The 17,370-nt window shown below is 37.2% G+C and overlaps 1 protein-coding gene across 7 annotated transcripts in view; it reads right to left on the bottom strand.

Annotated features, from left to right (window-relative positions):
• GRM8 (glutamate metabotropic receptor 8) overlaps positions 1–17,370 on the bottom strand; it is a 768,989-nt gene that overhangs the window by 273,527 nt on the left and 478,092 nt on the right. For all 7 annotated transcript variants that reach the window (XM_045052711.1, XM_019825761.3, XM_019825760.3 and 4 more), the window contains one exon: positions 4,364–4,564. In XM_045052711.1, the coding sequence (XP_044908646.1) occupies positions 4,364–4,564 (201 nt within the window). The remainder of the gene's footprint in view (positions 1–4,363; positions 4,565–17,370) is intronic.

Below are 17,370 nucleotides of genomic sequence, written 5' to 3' on the forward strand. Positions count from 1 at the left end.
TTGTTATGTTCTCAGTTAACAATAGACTGGAAGAAGCATGACCTTTTAAACCAAGTATCTTTAAATCATTGCTTAATTAGGCATACCACACACAAGGTTACAATCTCAGCAAGACTGAGTTTTAAACAGTTCCCTTTAATTTTATACCAATGGTCTGTGCAGCATCCAGCTGTTCTGGGTCCTTCACCTCCTGCTATTACAACTGGAAGAAGAGTCTCCCTTCATACCAATGACAGTGTTTTACAGTCTCAAATTAAAAGGAACCAGGAAAAGCAACTTGCCTTAATATCTCATTAATGCCAGAAAGAACCAGTTTAACAACAATTTTTTTTTCTACTCAGAAATTACACTTTAGGGTAGACATTATCCAATATTGAAAGGGGCGTTACTAAATAATTCCATCCAATGGGTCAGTTTTTTAAATAACTTGAGAGTACATTTTGTAGCTCAGTGATTCTGACAGAAAACCTGGAAGGCTACACTATACAAAATTGGCAGTTGCCTTACAAAGCTCATTCTTTGACAACTGGTAATAGCTATGCTAAGAATACTTTTATTATGTAGTAATTTTTTGTTGTCATGTACAGTAAGCAGTTCTGGGTCTAGTCAAGTACACTCTCAACTCTTCAGAACATTCAAAACTGATCTCAAGGAACCTGGGGTTTGGCCAAGGTTCCCCTCCTACTTCCAGGCTTTGGGAAGTGAGTTGGCTATCTCACTAGGTGAGAACAGTGACCATCACTAACACAAACCACTCAGTCAGCGTTATGTAATAGTTGTTAGCTAAGTTCCCAGCACACATTCTAGGCGTCTACTTTCAGTTTCTATGAAAGCCCTGTGAAGAAAAAGGATATTTCAGTCTGTGGATTTGATGTGCACTCCATGTAGCTATTGGTACATTTCAAAGTACCTCTAGGACAGGCAGGTAGCACTAGGGGAAGTGGAGAGTCCAAGATTATGGCTTCTCCTTCAACCCCGTGGTTCTTATTTTGACTGGCTGAAATGTCAGACTTCTGAGTAGCATTCTTTTGAAGACAGAGTTTGAAAAGCAGATTATAAAGGAAAAGCTCTTCATTTATTCTTAATAGAATATGGTAATCCCCATATCATCTGAGCTTGAAAGAATTGCAAATCTAGATCAAAGATTATCTCCCTCCTCCTGAAAACTCTTTTAATAAAATACCCTTCAGTGTTAGAAGCATTACATTCTTGGCTTTGATTGTGGGTATACGTACAAAACAGCCAAAGAGAAAGCTTCTGCTTTTGCAGTAAAATTTTGTTAAATAACATTGTTTATGAGGCTGTTAAAATCCCATATGATACATTTCATTTAGAAATAGTTTCCAAGAGAATTAATTCTCTCTTAAAAAATAGGTAGGCTTGTTTCCATCACATAATGACAGTTATGTATCCCACTGAATGTCTCTATATTTTGGCTGCTTTGGAAGCTCAGAACCTGATGTAGTCCTGTATTCTGGTTACCATACTTCTTTCTTCCTCCTTAAAGGGTATAGATAGATAGATAGATAGATAGATAGATAGTATACTTCTATTTGAACCACCTTGTATATGTTTTTTATCATAAACAGGCTGGGAATTAATAATTAGTGAACACTAACAGATAAGCCAATAATGAAATTTAAAAATTGATGAACTCCCGGGGCACCTGGGTGGCTCAGTTGGTTGAGCATCTGACTTCGGCTCAGGTCATGATCTCACAGGCTGTGAGTTTGAGCCCTGCATCAGGCTCTGTGCTGACAGCTCGAGCCTGGAGCCTGTTTCAGATTCTGTGCCTCCCTCTCTCTCTGCCCCTGCCCCACTCACAGTCTGTCTCTGTCTTTCAAAAAAAAAATAAATAAATAAATGTTAAAAAAAAATGTTTGATGAACTCCCTGAAAAGTACTAAAGCTCAGAAGGATTATATAATCCATGACAATCTGTTTATGCTCAAGTCTCTTACCTTGTATCATCAGTTATTGGAATACCGACAAGTTTCAAGCCATTAGTAAAATAAATCTCCAGGGAGCTCAAAGAGATTCTATTTTAAGTTCATACACTAAAATTCATGTATTTTATGTGATCCTCACATCTGGAGTATACTTACTCTTGTATCAGATACAATTCTATTATGCTTCGGTGGGCTCCTGTTGCTTCAAGATGAAGAACAAATCTCACGAATGGCCTATAAGGGGCGCCTGGGTGGCTCAGTGGGTTAAGTGGCCGACTTCGGCTCAGGTCATGATCTTGCGGTCTGCGAGTTCGAGCCCCGCATTGGACTCTGTGCTGACAGCTCGGAGCCCGGAGCCTGTTTCAGGTTCTGTGTCTCCCTCTCTCTGACCCTCCCCCGTTCATGCTCTGTCTCTCTCTGTCTCAAAAATAAATAAACGTTAAAAAAAAATTAAAAAAAAAAAAGAATGGCCTATAAGACCTCTCATGCTCTATCTTACTCTTCTCTCTGACACTCATTTCCTTCAGATTCACCTGTCCCCAACTCCCTAGACTAGGGAGGGATGTTTCCCTATTACAAACCCTCAGTTCAGCACACCTCTACTTTTAGCCCTCATTACAGATTATATTACTATCCCTTTGTGTGCTTTTCTGATTCACATCTAAATTCCCCCAAGAAATTCTAAATCTCATATCTGCTTTGACTACTAGTAGTGTATCTTTAGCACCTATCAGAATGCTTAACACAGTCTACATGCTCAATGAATACATCTCGACTAAATTAATGAAATTTTATATGTACTTCTCTGTCTGTAGTGGGTTGAAAGAAGCAAATTATGGAAGAGACCAGCCCCCAAAACAATCACAAAAACAGCACTTTGGTAAGGTGAAAGGGGGAAAAAGACTAAAAAGTGGACAGAAGAACTCAGAAATCACTGAAGTCTAGAGGCAAATTGTCTTAATAATCATTAGGCTTTAAGATGTTTTTAATAGTCTTTAATAGCATCATTATATTACAGTATGGTATAATAATAGAAGTCATCAAGGAAGGGTTTGGCTTTTATCTATGATTAAGATAAGAGAGAAACTGGTAATTTACCTTTGAAATACTTTAATCTGGTATTTCTTTAAAGATTTTCCCATCGTCTGGAGGTGAGCTTCAGTTATTGAGGAAAACATTCATTTGCGTTCCTCTTCACACGTTCTAACTACATGGATAAATGGAGTGTTCCCAACCTCATGTAAGGATAAATAACCTTGCATTATAATACCCCTCCTTTGCTCAGTTTTATAATTGCAAGAAAATTATTTTCAAATTCCCTTAATATTTATATTCATAACAAAAGGATGGTTATGTAATGTCTCACAAAAATTCTGCTGAAGACGAGGATACTCTGTGTTGAATGTAAACCAAATTTTGCCTCATGTTGCCTGCACAAAGCAAAAGAAGAAGTTTCCACTTGAATTCTAAATTGAAGATGACCTTGTGCTTTTTTGAGAAAGGCTGGCAGCTGAGGTCACTGGAGTGTATTATGATGGACAGTGCAGCGCCATGCACGGCTCGGAGGCATGTCCATTGTGTGGATTACAGCCAAACAGAAAGAATTAGACAGCTCAGAGCATTCTAACATTTCATTTGAAAATAATGGTCAAAATCATGGGCAGCAACCATTACAACTTTCATGAAAGAGCAGCAGCATTCAATAATTCCATCACTTCAGACAGGCATTTGGCTATTCTTAGCCGAATACTATGGGTCCAGCATATTCTGTATCAGTTTCTGTGACACTTACAGAAAGCAGCATTTCTGCTTCAGCAGGAGGCAAATCCCATCTACCCTGCGTTGTATGTGGTTCTATCTTACACAATGCAGCTCATTGCTTTAAATTGACCAAATCATTGAAAGTGATACAAGGAAGGAGAAAATGCAGAAACTTAACATGGCACTTTTAGAATGTAAACATATAGCCACTCCAAATCATCTACTTTCCTCAGGTCAGTTTACTGTTTAAAAAGCTTAAAATCAGTTTCAAAACAAAATATCTACAATTCCTTCTCTAATAATGACACAAACAAAACATTTTAAAAGAAATCTAATCTGTTGTCAATGGTTCCAAATGAGTCTCCTAAGTTATTTCTGAAATAGTGATATTTAAGTAGAATATTTTGATTGATAGAGGCTTATTTTTAACTTCTGCTTCTTTCAGGAGCAGATTAATGTTTCTTTCAGGAGCACAGAAAATATGTTTGAGATTTAAAAGCAGGTGGAAAAACTCACACTTCTGATTAAAAGGGGAACTGCTTCTAATCCTGTGCTTTCCACTCTGTTTGTGTGTCTTCTATATTTAGTGGGGGGAGGGGACAGATTCTGTCACTTCTAAAGTATTTAATGACAAAAAAAAAAGTTGTAACTTACCATTGAAATTGACAGCCCGAATGTAACCAAGTAGCTCTTTCCCGTCCACCGTACTCATTCGTGGGCAGAGACCAATGTATCCAGGGCAGAGATCTTTGTGCATGTTGTGCAGGGCATAAGCCATGGAATATACTGCATCAATTACAAATTGGACCTTTCCTTCCTGTTCATAAGATGAATCCCTCGCAATTCTCTCCAGCCCTGCAAAAATTTAAAAAAAAAACCCATCAATTGGTGTTAGATCCACTAAAATATGGCATTAGGGCTAAGATTTCCACATATGAGACACACTTAATGAGACACAACTATTTGATTTTACTCCCAATTATTTTAATCCTATACTTACTGAGTCAGGCTTTTAAACTGGGTATTGAATTTTTTATTTGGAAAGAACAGAAACTATTCCATTAGCAACAAAAAGATATTAACTAAATAAAAACATATAGTTTCATTATCTTTATTTCCACCTTATTGAGTCCTATTACATTGTACATTCTAATAATTACATAACATTCTGGTTATGACTTGATCTTTTAAGTAAAATGTGCAGACTTTGTCCTTTTCATCTACTTCAATTCTAGGATCATCATTTAATTAGTGTCTCAAAGTAAGGTCTTTTTTCCCTCCTCCCATATCTATTCTTGTTTTGAATGTGCTTCATTTACTTGGGCGCCCTTTTTGTATATATTAAATGACAGTATTTCCTTAAGTAAACCAGCTATCTTTAGAAGAATCATTCGACTTAACTTTTTTTCTTGAACTCAGTTCAAGAAGAAATGATTACTAGAATAAGGTTAGTTAACATATCTACTACCTAATAGACTAACCTTTTATTCCCTTGTTTTTTCCTTTCCTTTTCTTTCCTTCATAGGAACTTTCAAGTATACAATACAGTACTGCTAACCGTAGTGACCATGCTGTACATTAAATCCTCATCAATTTCCTATTTTAATTTTCTGTTAAAAGGATGTAGAGCTCTCAAATTAATTGTCATTCAGAATAATTGTACCTGTGTTTGGGCATATTTAAGGCTGAGAATTGGCTTTGGGATTGCCTTTAGCATGGCGTTTATCATTTAATATTTAATAAAAGCTTACAATTTAAAATGGAATGTAAATTTGATATTAAAATCAGATAATGTATAATTAGTTATAATCCAACATTCTCATTTTGAAGATGAGGAAACTGAGACTCATGGAGGAGGAGAAGTTCACTTTGGGCACAGAGGGCAGGTATGGAAGCCTTCCCAGGTCTCAGACTTGGAGCCCAATATTCATTCATTCCCCTGAAAAGTATGGTGAATGGCAAGAATGTGCACAAGAAAAAATTACAGAAATGATATTGAGGTCAGAACCAAAAAGGATCTCCCAGCACTTCCACACCCTACCAAACTTTATACATCCACTAACGCTTGGAGAGACCTAAAGCAAACACTTGAAACTTTCCCATGGAGATCACTTGGTAACCTTTAAAAAATAAGTAGTCTTTAAGTTCAACAAATATTTTTCTTAAGACTAATTAGTCAGCTGAATTAAAATGGCTGTTTTATATTTGGGTTTTTCTTTATCTTTTTATGGTTATTTATTTATTTTGAAATAGAGTGAGAAAGAAAGAGCATGAGCAGGGGAGGGGCAGAGAGAGAGAGAGAGAGAGAGAGAGAGAGAGAGAGAGAGAGAGAATCCCAATCAGGTTCCATGCTGTCAGCATAGAGCCTGATGTGGGGCTCCACGTAGGGTTCGAACTTACAAACCATGAACCATGAGATCATGACCTGAGCTGAAATCAAGAGCTAGATGCTTAACCAACTGAGCCACCCAAGCGCCCCTCTATTTGGGTTTTTATAGTCTGATAAAACCACTGATTTTCTTGTAGATAAATGTGACAGTCAATTCCTTCATTCTATCCATCTAATCACTGAACATCTTTTCTTCTGGTCTTAATCACTTGTTACATGCTGATCCTTTAGATGCTGTTGGTTGGTTCCCTATTCTCTGCAGTCTGTCATAATGCTGAATTCTGTTACTCCTTTTTAGACAAGTCTGTTCAGATTTTTTTGATGACTCAATTTTCCATTCCCCAAGATTGAGTCCCCTTTTTCTGTCCAACCTCATAATCCATTCATTTTCAACACCTTAACTATTACTATTTCTATGGTCTAGACATATATATTTGAATTCAAAAAGGTTGGTTTTAGAGTCCGAAACATTAGATCAACTTATAGTAATCAATTTAATTCATAATAGACTCTAGCAGTCTGATAAATTAGTTTTCTAGGACTTTCCTGTCAGCTAACTGCTAGCCCACATTTCCAATTGCCTATCATATTTCTATGTAGTCTGTTTCTATGTCAATCTCAATAGATCTAAAACCAGGCTATCATTATAGGGAATTACTTCATTTCCCTAAAACCTCCAATTGAGGGTTATATAAGTTTGGAAGCAATGAGGAAAGATCAGTTCTCACAAAGAGCACGTACAAGGTGCCAAAAGGTATATTGACTCCTTCAACCTGCATTAGCTGTATGATCTAAACTAAGATCCGTGCGGGTATGGGAGCACTATCTTCTCCCTATCTCTGTGTGGCACTTTGTCTCCTGGGTACTAGGACAGCACTGCTATGTCCAGAATGTCATTAAGTGACCTATGAAAACAGCCCTTTCAGCTTCTGCTAAAAATTTCTCTCCTGTAGTTTTAACCACAAAGTAGACAATTCATAAATAAATATTGAAGAATGGTCACAGGAACCAAAAAAATACAGTTGTTTCTTTAATGATCTTATCTGGTGACCAGCCGCTCTGGTTAGTCCAGAATTGAGGTTGGTCTCAGGATACAGGACCAAACCCTAGATAGTCCTATGTAGACCAGCATGGTTGCTTTTGAAGAAAAGAGGCAAAATGACACAGAAACGTAATGATACAAGATGGAAAAAACTACTTTGAGGGTAGGTCCTTCGGTCTATAAGAAGATCCCAGTTTCATTTATTTTGCATCACTGATTTAATAACTGGAAATGAAGATATGCATCCAGAGCAGTTGTTCACTTTTTGATTATCTTCTTATGTGCAGATTCCTTAGGGTCACTCCAGATTTACCAAATCAGCATCTCCCAACGTAGGGACATGACTAATCTGTAGTTTGCAAATACAGACATCTAACTGCCTTAGTACAAGCTGCAATAACAATACCAAAGACCAGGTGGCTTATAAACAACAGAATTTACTTCTCATAATTCTTGAGGCTAGAAGTTCAGACTCAGGGTAACAGCCGGTGAAGGGTGTCTTCTGGGTTGCAGGCAGCCATTTTCCATTTTCTTATTATACCCTTACATGGAAGAGAACAGACTTCTGTTGACTTTTTTTTTTGAGAGAGAGAGAGAGAGAAAGTGCATGTGCATGTGAGCAAGTAAGTGGGGGAGGGGCAGAGAGCAATGGGGAGAGAGAATCTTAAGCAGGCTCCATGCTCAGCCTGACACAGGGCTCAATCTCATGACCCTGAGATCACGACCCTGAGCTGAAATCAAGAGCATGGCTCAACAAACTGAGCCACCAGGCATCCCTCTGGTGACTTCTTTTAAGGGTACTAATCCCATTTATGAGGGCTCTATCTTCAAAACTTCATCTAATCTTAATTACCTCCCAAAGGCCCCACATTCTAATACCATCATATTAGGGGGTAGAATTTCAATATATAAATTTGGAAGGGACACATTAAGTCTGTAACATTAAATTTCCAGGTTATGTTTTTTGTAATTCTGCTCTGTAAATCCCTCTGCTACACACACACACACACACACACACACACACACACACACCACACACCACACTTCTGTGAATATTGTTTTTCTGATTTGTTTTCTTTTGTGTACTTTAAAGAAAAGAGAGAATTTCTTTATCTCTATTACCACTGGGTGGAGTATGAACAGCAGGCATAGAAATGGCAAAAATGCCCAAGCCAAATTGATTCAAAGAAAGAAATGGCTGTGAGAACATTAAAGAATTTGGAAAATTTTCACAACCCATGCAATACATGTAAGAGACAGTGGTATACGAATGTTTTATATTTTTAAATTACTCTATTCCAAAGAGTTCTGTATTTAACATATTATGATTTTATTTTAATGCTACTGCAACCTCACTACCAATTTATAAAGATATTTCTCAACATTCAATAATTGGGATAAAGTTATATACAATACTTTCCTGATAAATTTTAATGGAGATACCCTAATTCATTAGCATATTCTTGCTTGATTTTTCCTAAAACAATTTCAACTTCATACATAATGGATTTATAATTAATTCTCAAATACCATGCATATTATGAAAGGGACGTATTTAAGTTTTCACTTGTCAAACTATTTATCCTTAACTAGTTATAAATGAGTAGTATGGGTGGAGATTAAATATGTCCAACTTTGCACTTCTTTTTTTTAATAAAAGTTCAGAAGGCTGTCTAGCGACCATTGTCAAGGGAGTCAATGAACATTGTAAGACTCCATCAATCTATGTAAGTACATGGTGACAAACGAAAAGACTGAACATTATCACCATTTCTAAATTTTAAAAGAAATAATTTTATTTATTTCCGGGCCATTTAGACAACATATTTTTTTATTCCCTAACATTTCAACTTCATGACGACACTTAAAGATTTTACAAGAGCTACAGTGTGCTCCTTGCATCCTATATTTGCTTTTTTTATTCATCTTAAAGAGGAATTTAAGAGGCTGACAGTGACTCATCAACTTAATTGGCTGTAAAGTTTCATTATGCTATAGTTTCTAAAGTTAGCACTAATGTATTGCTATAAAGTGCTAAATATTGTCAAAGGCTATATGTCAGCCATCTATTTAAAACACTGTAAAGTTGTGATGTGCTTTAGTGTGTAGCTTAAAATTAACAGCATACAGCAAAGTTTTGGCATGGCGAGAGATGAAGTCAGCCTCATAAATTTTACAGCAAGATTGTTTTATGTTTTCATTAATGAAATCTAAAACATCTGACTGTATCTCATGATCCTGGACAAGAGTAAGTCCTTACTGGTCTAAGCAGTACCACATGCACCTCAGTTAAGGTCTTTTGAACATCACCGTGTATTTTCTTGGTTTTGAAAAGGCAAGTCTGCTCGCGTTTGCAAAGTGTGTATCTATGACAATGTGAGTTCCTAAGATGAGCTTGACATGAATTTTAAATTCTTTGACTGACAGATAGCTGTTGAGCTTGGTTTTCTAAAAATTTCTCATTTCTCAGGGTATGGTTTAGTTTTACAGATTGAAATTAGGGTTATTTTCATTTTCCTGAAAGTATGTTAATGTAATGATGAGCCAATAAACCAGTCGATTCAATGAAGAAAGAAAAAAAAAAAAAAAAGGAAGTCCTCTCAGTTGTTTTATTCCTGAGAACCCAAATATCCAATTGGTTCATCTTTTACTATAGTCCTAGCAGAAATAATCCCACATTCTAAACTTGCAGGTTAAAAAGTATTTATTTAGTTTCTCCCTTGACTTTTTCTTAAGTATGCAGGAACTATCTTAAAGAATTAAATTGCTTTCTTGCAGTCACTGTTGAGAGGATGCCGGGAGGAAAAAGAGAATCTGTGAGCTGCTAAGAACACATTTATGCACCTAGGACCAGATTTACAAGTCATTCTGAATTCCACAACAACCCCATATGCCTCGCTACCTGATGCACCAGAGAAAAGACTGTCATGTCCTACATCAAGCTTTCCTAATACCTCACACGTATGTACTAACTGCACAGTGGGTGATTGAAATCAGTGAACCACACCAGGGACAATCAGCGAGAACCAGAAAGAACGGCACAAGGAGTCGCTATCAAGTCAGCCAACATAAGACACGTTTTACTGAATTTAAACTGACTTGGTTTCAAGGATACAATGGGGGAAGGATGGGCTAGAAACACAAGCATATTCAATTATACGGGAATATCTCCAAAGCAGTAGGATTCACAGATGTAGTGTGTGCAACCCCAGACTGCAGGAGATGAGAACATGGGGCCCGTGGTGAGGCAGAAAGACAAACTGACTGAGAGAGGCAGCTGGCTACGGAGAAAGAAGACCGGCCAGTGGGGCAGACCTAGATTCAGGTTCCAGCTAAATGGCTCAAGGCAATTGGCCTTGGGCACATTCCTGAACTTCATGATGCCTGGGCCTGCAGCTGGGAAAGTTGCCCTAGGGACCTCTGGGATGGGACACCCCATCATTCCAGCCTCCTCTGCTTGTACCACCCTGCCTCTCCCAGCTCCACTGTAGGTCCTTGAATGTAACATAATTCTCCCACCGCTGGACTCACTTAGATGTTCACTCTGTAACTCTCTTCACTCCTTCCTGGATGCCTCTTTCTCAGCCTCCAAACTTCAGGTAAGCTGTCAAACCAAATTAGGCTGGAGCACTGATATTTAATTTTTAAAAATATAGCATTCCAGATCAAATCCTAGAGGATCTTTAATGCCATGCTTAAACACTGAATATTGTTCAGTTGGAAACAGAGAGCCATGACCAATATTTAAAATGTTTCTGGGAGGATGTGTGTAATAAATTGAAGCAAATGTAATTTGAAGGCAGACATACAAGCTGGGAGGCAGGGCAGATATAAGTTGAAACAGGAGGGGAAAAAATAATGAGAGAAAATATATTTCAGATGTCAAACTGACAGTATTTGGGCACCTGATTAAATATGGGAGTAAGGGTTGAAGGCAATCAACAACCCAGGGGTTTTGAGGCTAGGTAGTAGAACACTGGCAGCATTAACAGAATTTGGAAAATCAGGTTAACAAGGTTTGTTTCTGACAGTTCTCCTACTGTATCAAGACCTCAGTTAAAATAACTGATTTTTAATACTCTGCAGTATTTATTATATCCTCTAACGGAGTATATAGACTTTATATAAATTTGTTGAATTATTTAAAGAGCAAAAGATCCAAATGTTTAGAGTAATCATATAACAGTAATATGGCTGATCATTTATTTATGACATTGCAAGAATTTAAGTTGCTTTGGAGTAAAGTACCATTTGCAGCACTGTCTTGAGACCAATGGTATGAGAAGTCAAAGACCTGCAATCCAGTTCTGAGAGAATGACCCGCTGACTTTCTGTCCTTGGTCAAGTTATGAACTGTCTGGCATTTGTTTACTTCTCAGTAGAAATTAGATGACTGAACGAGATAATCAATCAGGGTCCCTTCAGTTCTAAGGTTCTGGATTCTAGGGTATGTTCTCTTATTTGTTTCTGTTTATACTCACTAAGATCACTGCAAGATTGCATAATGGTATGAGTGAAAAAATACCAGTAAAAATGATTCAAAACAGTTTGGGATATCAAGTAACTGGGCTCCCATTGAGACCTGGAAATTCCACACTAACAAAATACCAAACGTCAGCCTGGATTTCTTTTCCTGTATTGTCAGTCTGGTTAACTGAGTCACTACATTTTCATTCCTCTTAGACTTGAGCTATATATCAAATCTATTTCCTCATGAAGGAGAAAAGTATCAGTTCTTTTGATCCAATGGTTAAAGAAACCAATTATGGGAAATAAGGTCAGAATAGTAAAAGGATGCAAATAATTAAGATGGACAGGATCCTTCACAAATAGCATCTCATTCATCCTAAATTATTATTACTCCTTTTTTTAATAAAGGAACTAAGCCTCAAAAAGCTGAATAATTCACCCAAGATCACACAGTTACGGCAGTAAATGGTAGTCAAGTCTGACTCAAAACCTTGGCCATTTACTATGACACCTCCTCCTTCTTTGTGAAATTTTGTTTCTTCCAACTGGGGCTTAACTTTCCCTTCTCTGCTTAACTTCTAGCCATTAAACCCATGATTGATTTGTATCCTATGTGAAGCAGCAGGTAGAGGTTGTGTGTGTGTGTGTGTGTGTGTGTGTGTGTACCTTTAAAGAGTAGTGAACAGGAATTAAAGAATATTATAAAATAATATACACTTTTACAGAAATACTAATATATATTAACAAATGGCAATATTTATATTAAAATATGCGAAAAGGGGAAATACATTTATATAACATTATTTTTCTGAAGTATAAACAATTCATCTTGCTTATAGATTTCAGCCATACACATGAGATAAAATCGGCATAATACAACTGAAATTCATAAGCAAGATGATTAGATATTTGCGGTGAAAACCAAAGCTAATAAAACTTATAAATTAATATTATAAAAATTAATAGAATATTTTAGCTCTGAAGGTGAGAGTGTATATGCATGGACGTGTCTGCCAGATTTCTCCGAGAAAGTAACATCAAGCTCAAAAGAGAATTCTACACCTAAGATTCTGCTTTGTACATTCTGCAGCAGGCTTTGTCAAGGACCTGTATAAACAGATGTATTGGACTAATGAACTAATTTGAGCCAATACCTTATCTATTTACAAACGGCAGAGAAAATGAGAAGATAAGGGTCCTCTGCTGAAAGTCACTTGCACTCTATTTCTTCTGTAATTTAAATATAGTCCCAAGAACTGAAGGCTCTTAGCTGCCTGAGGACACATCTGAGACACTTGTAAATCAACCCCTGAAGAGTGCTCCAGCAGCCCACAATGACTTCTCTCCTTTGTGTGCCTGGCAGGAAATGGAAAGTGCTTCAGGCACATGCCAGGTGTCCCCTTCAGGTGTTAAATTTTCCATGCAACGCCCTAGGGTTTTTAAAACCCTGAAAAACCTAAGGTAAGAGGCAACTAAGATTAAGAGTGTATCTTCAGGCAAAACAACCAGTTTTTAAAAAAGATGCTCAGAAGAGGAAATTATTTCATAGATATATCCCTAAGTCCCCAAACAAAGAAAAGGCATTTGATTAAATTCAGATAGTTGCATTTCTCTACATAATTATCTTAGATCCTGCATATCAGAAACAAATTTTGATTCAAGAGTGTACAAGATTATTGACAGAGTTAACTCAATAGTTAATAGCAGAGTTTCTCTCTTGAAAGCATATTAAAACTCTCCCATAGAAGAATCCAATTTCCCCTCCATAAATCTCCTTTAGCAGACAGGACTTATAATGCCCCCTCCCACCCCAAAATATGTTATATAGTCATTGCAGACCTTAAAATGTGGCTTAGAATCTGCCTTAAATTTTTTTTTCTGATTTCAAAAGCTAATCAGTATTAGTAGAAACGTGAGAAAAAAGTATCATGAAGAAAATAAAGAATATTTATTAGCCCACCATGTTAACCACGATTTGCATAGTGATCTATGTCCTTAGCAGGATTTCTCTATTTTCCCTCTTTATTTTTAAAAATTAAGAAGATTCTGTGTATATATTTTTAATATGCTATATTCACTTCACCCATAGTGAGAATTTCCCGATATTGTAGGAAAGCACGGTTTTGATACGTGCATTGTAGTTTGTTGAATGGATTCAAGTTTTGCATTTAACTGTATTCTGATACTCAATGTGATATTTGGTGCAAAGTAGGGATCTAACATTGTTTTCCAAATTATGAACCAATTCTTCCACACTATTTATTGAATGAATATTCTTTTCCCCATTAATTTATATTATGTCACTTTTAACACATATCAAACTCTTATACCTTCTTGGATATGTGGCTGGAGTTTCTGCTCTAGGCCACTTGTCTCTTGACATGCCAATACACTACTACCTTTTTGTTACAATTACTGTAATTTTATAATAAGCTCTACCATCTGTTCATGAAAGTTCTATCAATACTCTTATTTTTTTGAAATTCTTGATAGTTCTCACAAATAAACTTTAGAATTATTTAAGCTACTTCCAAAAAACTGGAGCTTTTATTAGAATTGTATTGGTTTTTAAAATTAATTGCAGAAGACTTGAAATAGCTGCAATATTAAGTGTCCCATTTGGGGACTCAGTGTCTCCATTTATTCAAATCTCCTTTTGGAATCCCATGTCACTCATGCATTTCTTTTTAAAACCCCTCGATATTTTGTGTTTTCTAGCTTTATGAAACAATTTATTTTTTCATTTTATTTTTAACTGGTTAATCTTGGTATAATTAAATTTCAATTCATTCTTAATGCTAAACATTTTCTTCTCCCCTTATTTAAACTCTATGCAACATAGAAGGCCCAGATTAAATTCTATCTCTCACAAATACAAGAAAAACGCAAAAAAAAAAGCATGAGTTCTGATATCAACAGATCAAGACTTGAGATCCTTCCTGAATCTCCTATTCTTTGCTCACAGAATGGGAATTTATACCTATGATGCATGGCTGTAGTGAGAATTAAGTGAGAAAATGCAGGGCATCTAGCTCATTATATAGTGAATAAACACAACTATTTGTTCTGTGGGCTACAACATACTTAAGCTTCTACAGCGTGCAATACTCTTCCAATTACACAAACAAAAGAAATCCCAACATGAACCCAGGATATATATTCATATACTCATTCAATAAATATAAAAGAGGCAACTTAGTTCAATGATTAGCAACAACCACTCTGCAGTCAGTCTGCCTGGGTTCAAATCCATAGCACCATGTACTAGTTATGGGACTTAAAGTCTCTAATCTCTTATGCCTCAGTTCCCTCATCTGTCAAATGGGAATAATAAGTATCTCTCTTATAGGATTGTTGTCATAATTGAGTTAATTGTATAAGGCAGTCTGAAGAGTGTGCTGAAAACAGTAAATACTGTATAAGGGGATGTTGTTATTATTACCTTATTATCATCATTCAGTAAGCTTGTGTGATATATTAAGCACTGAGCTAGATACAATGGTAAACTAAAACTCACCTCATCGCTGATGTCATGGAGTGATACTTGGGGCTAAGATCTAATGGAAAAATGGTTGTGAATTAGAGGATAAAGGGAAGCAGGGGGAGCACAAGAGGCAGGGTGATAGCACTGGCAAAGGCCTAGTGATAAAAGGGGTAAGAAGAGTACGAGGGGCTGAAATAATGCCCAGGTAGCTGCAGCTGGGCAGGAAGGAGTGTGGCCTTCCTGATGAGGCCTGAGGCGGGTAGAGCAGATTAAGGGACTTTGCAGGCTACCTGGAATCAATCTGTCTTCTTCCTATGCGCAGTGGGAGGCCATTGGAAGGTGAAATAATTGGGTTTCCAGTTCAAAAAGAGCACTGGATCAGAAGACAGGAAGGAAGAAAGAGTAGTTAGAGTGGGCTGGTTGGGAGGTTGTTTCATAATCTGAACAAGGGCATATGGTGGCACGGGCTAAGGTGATGATGAAGATGGAGAAGTATAAATGCATTTGAGACATTAGGAGACATAATTAAAAGGATTTGGATGGAGCTAAAGAAAGGGGTGCTGCCAAGAGTGACTTCTAGGTTTCTGGCTTATGTATCTGGGCAGACCCTGCTGCTCAATGAGACCAACGATGCTGTCTAGGCCAGAAATATATTGTCCCTCCCACCAGACAATCACATTTTTGCCTAATGGGTGATGAAGATGGTGGATTTGTTCCTTTTAAGAAACAAATAGGCCAGGGAAACCCCACTAGCCTGCACCTGAAAATTCTGTCTGCTCCCTTAGTGCATCAGGAATGTACCCTGACTGATTTGTGGCATTTGTAAGTCCAGGTCAAGGTTTCTCCTGGGGTTCATTATTTCTATTATTATTTACAAACTCCCTAGGATGTGAACTACAACCCAGGAACTGGGAAAAGAGATGGCACAGGAATTATTTCCAAGACTATGTTACCGGTCAGCAACTGGCTTCAGTCATTCTGTATGCAAGTCATTAATCATACTCTCTCAGACATTCTCTTTGGAAAAAAAAAAAAAAGATGAACAGTAAATAAGACAGTCTGCACTAAGCAATGCACACAGGAAAACAGAACTTTCCCCCTTTCCACTCTCTCTAGTTCTACCTTCCCACTCCCCTACTCTCTCACTCTTAAAATTTTGTCAACAATGACATAATGCCACTATAAGGACACATACAATGAGACCCTAAAACTTGCAATTAATAAAATAGGAATGCTCTCATTAAAACAATCTTCAAAATGATCCTGTCTGCTCTTTTTGTACTTCATTACATGACCTATTAGTGGTTTTAAAATCACTGTAGTGGATCACAAACAGCATATTTTTAGAAAACAGAAATCCATGCATTGCACATAGTAACGGGAAGCGTTGTTTCTTGAAACTCTCATTACAGTTGCAAAGGCACATGTGTACGGGGTTACCATACACAATAAATCACTAATCAAAAAGAGTTTGAAACTCACTGACCTAGTCCAGTCTTCTTATTTTACAAATGTTGAAACTGAGGCAGAGGAACATTGAGGGATTTTTCAGGTCTGACATATCATGAAGAGGCACAGCTAGAAACAGAACCCTACCACCGAATTCCACGATTCTTCCCTTTATATCATGTTGCCTTTTTCAGCTGCATTTTCTCTCCCTTTGTAACTAAGTTCCATCGAGGATAAGTAAACCTTGAGGGTATCTCAAAGTGGCTTTGTCCATGAGGAATTGAAAGCCTTGAAAGAGATTAATTAAATCAATTATGAGAAGAAGTGAATAACAAGAAGGTGTGGGTTACCGTAACGTTCTCTCATGCCACCATAAAAACGATTATCGGTGAAAACCAACAACATTCAAAGAACCATGTTTTTTGGCTGAAAGTGTCAAAAATAGAAAAGCAAAGGGCTTTATAACAGGGATTTCAATTTAAAAAAGAAAACCAGAAGTACCATAAGTATAAGATGCATATTCTTTAAATGAAAATTTTAGGGCATCTGTGTGTAATACTGGAGCACCCAGATGGAAAAGGAAAACAATCATTGCCTCTGTGCAATGTGGTCAATCCTCTGGGTGAATGACTGGGTCTTTCACTTTTCTTCCCAATTTTAAGGGTCACAGCACAGGCGTGGGTATAATGCCAGTGGCTGATTAAAGCAGGTCACAATCTGTCTGGGAGAGTTTCTATGCCATCCTTCATAGGGACAGGGACCAGACAAGATGACCTCTCTTGTTGCCTTCCAATTAATTCAATCAGCCTCTGCTTCTATCAGACATC

Source organism: Felis catus, chromosome A2, assembly GCF_018350175.1.
Source record: "Felis catus isolate Fca126 chromosome A2, F.catus_Fca126_mat1.0, whole genome shotgun sequence".
Lineage (NCBI taxonomy): Eukaryota > Metazoa > Chordata > Mammalia > Carnivora > Felidae > Felis > Felis catus.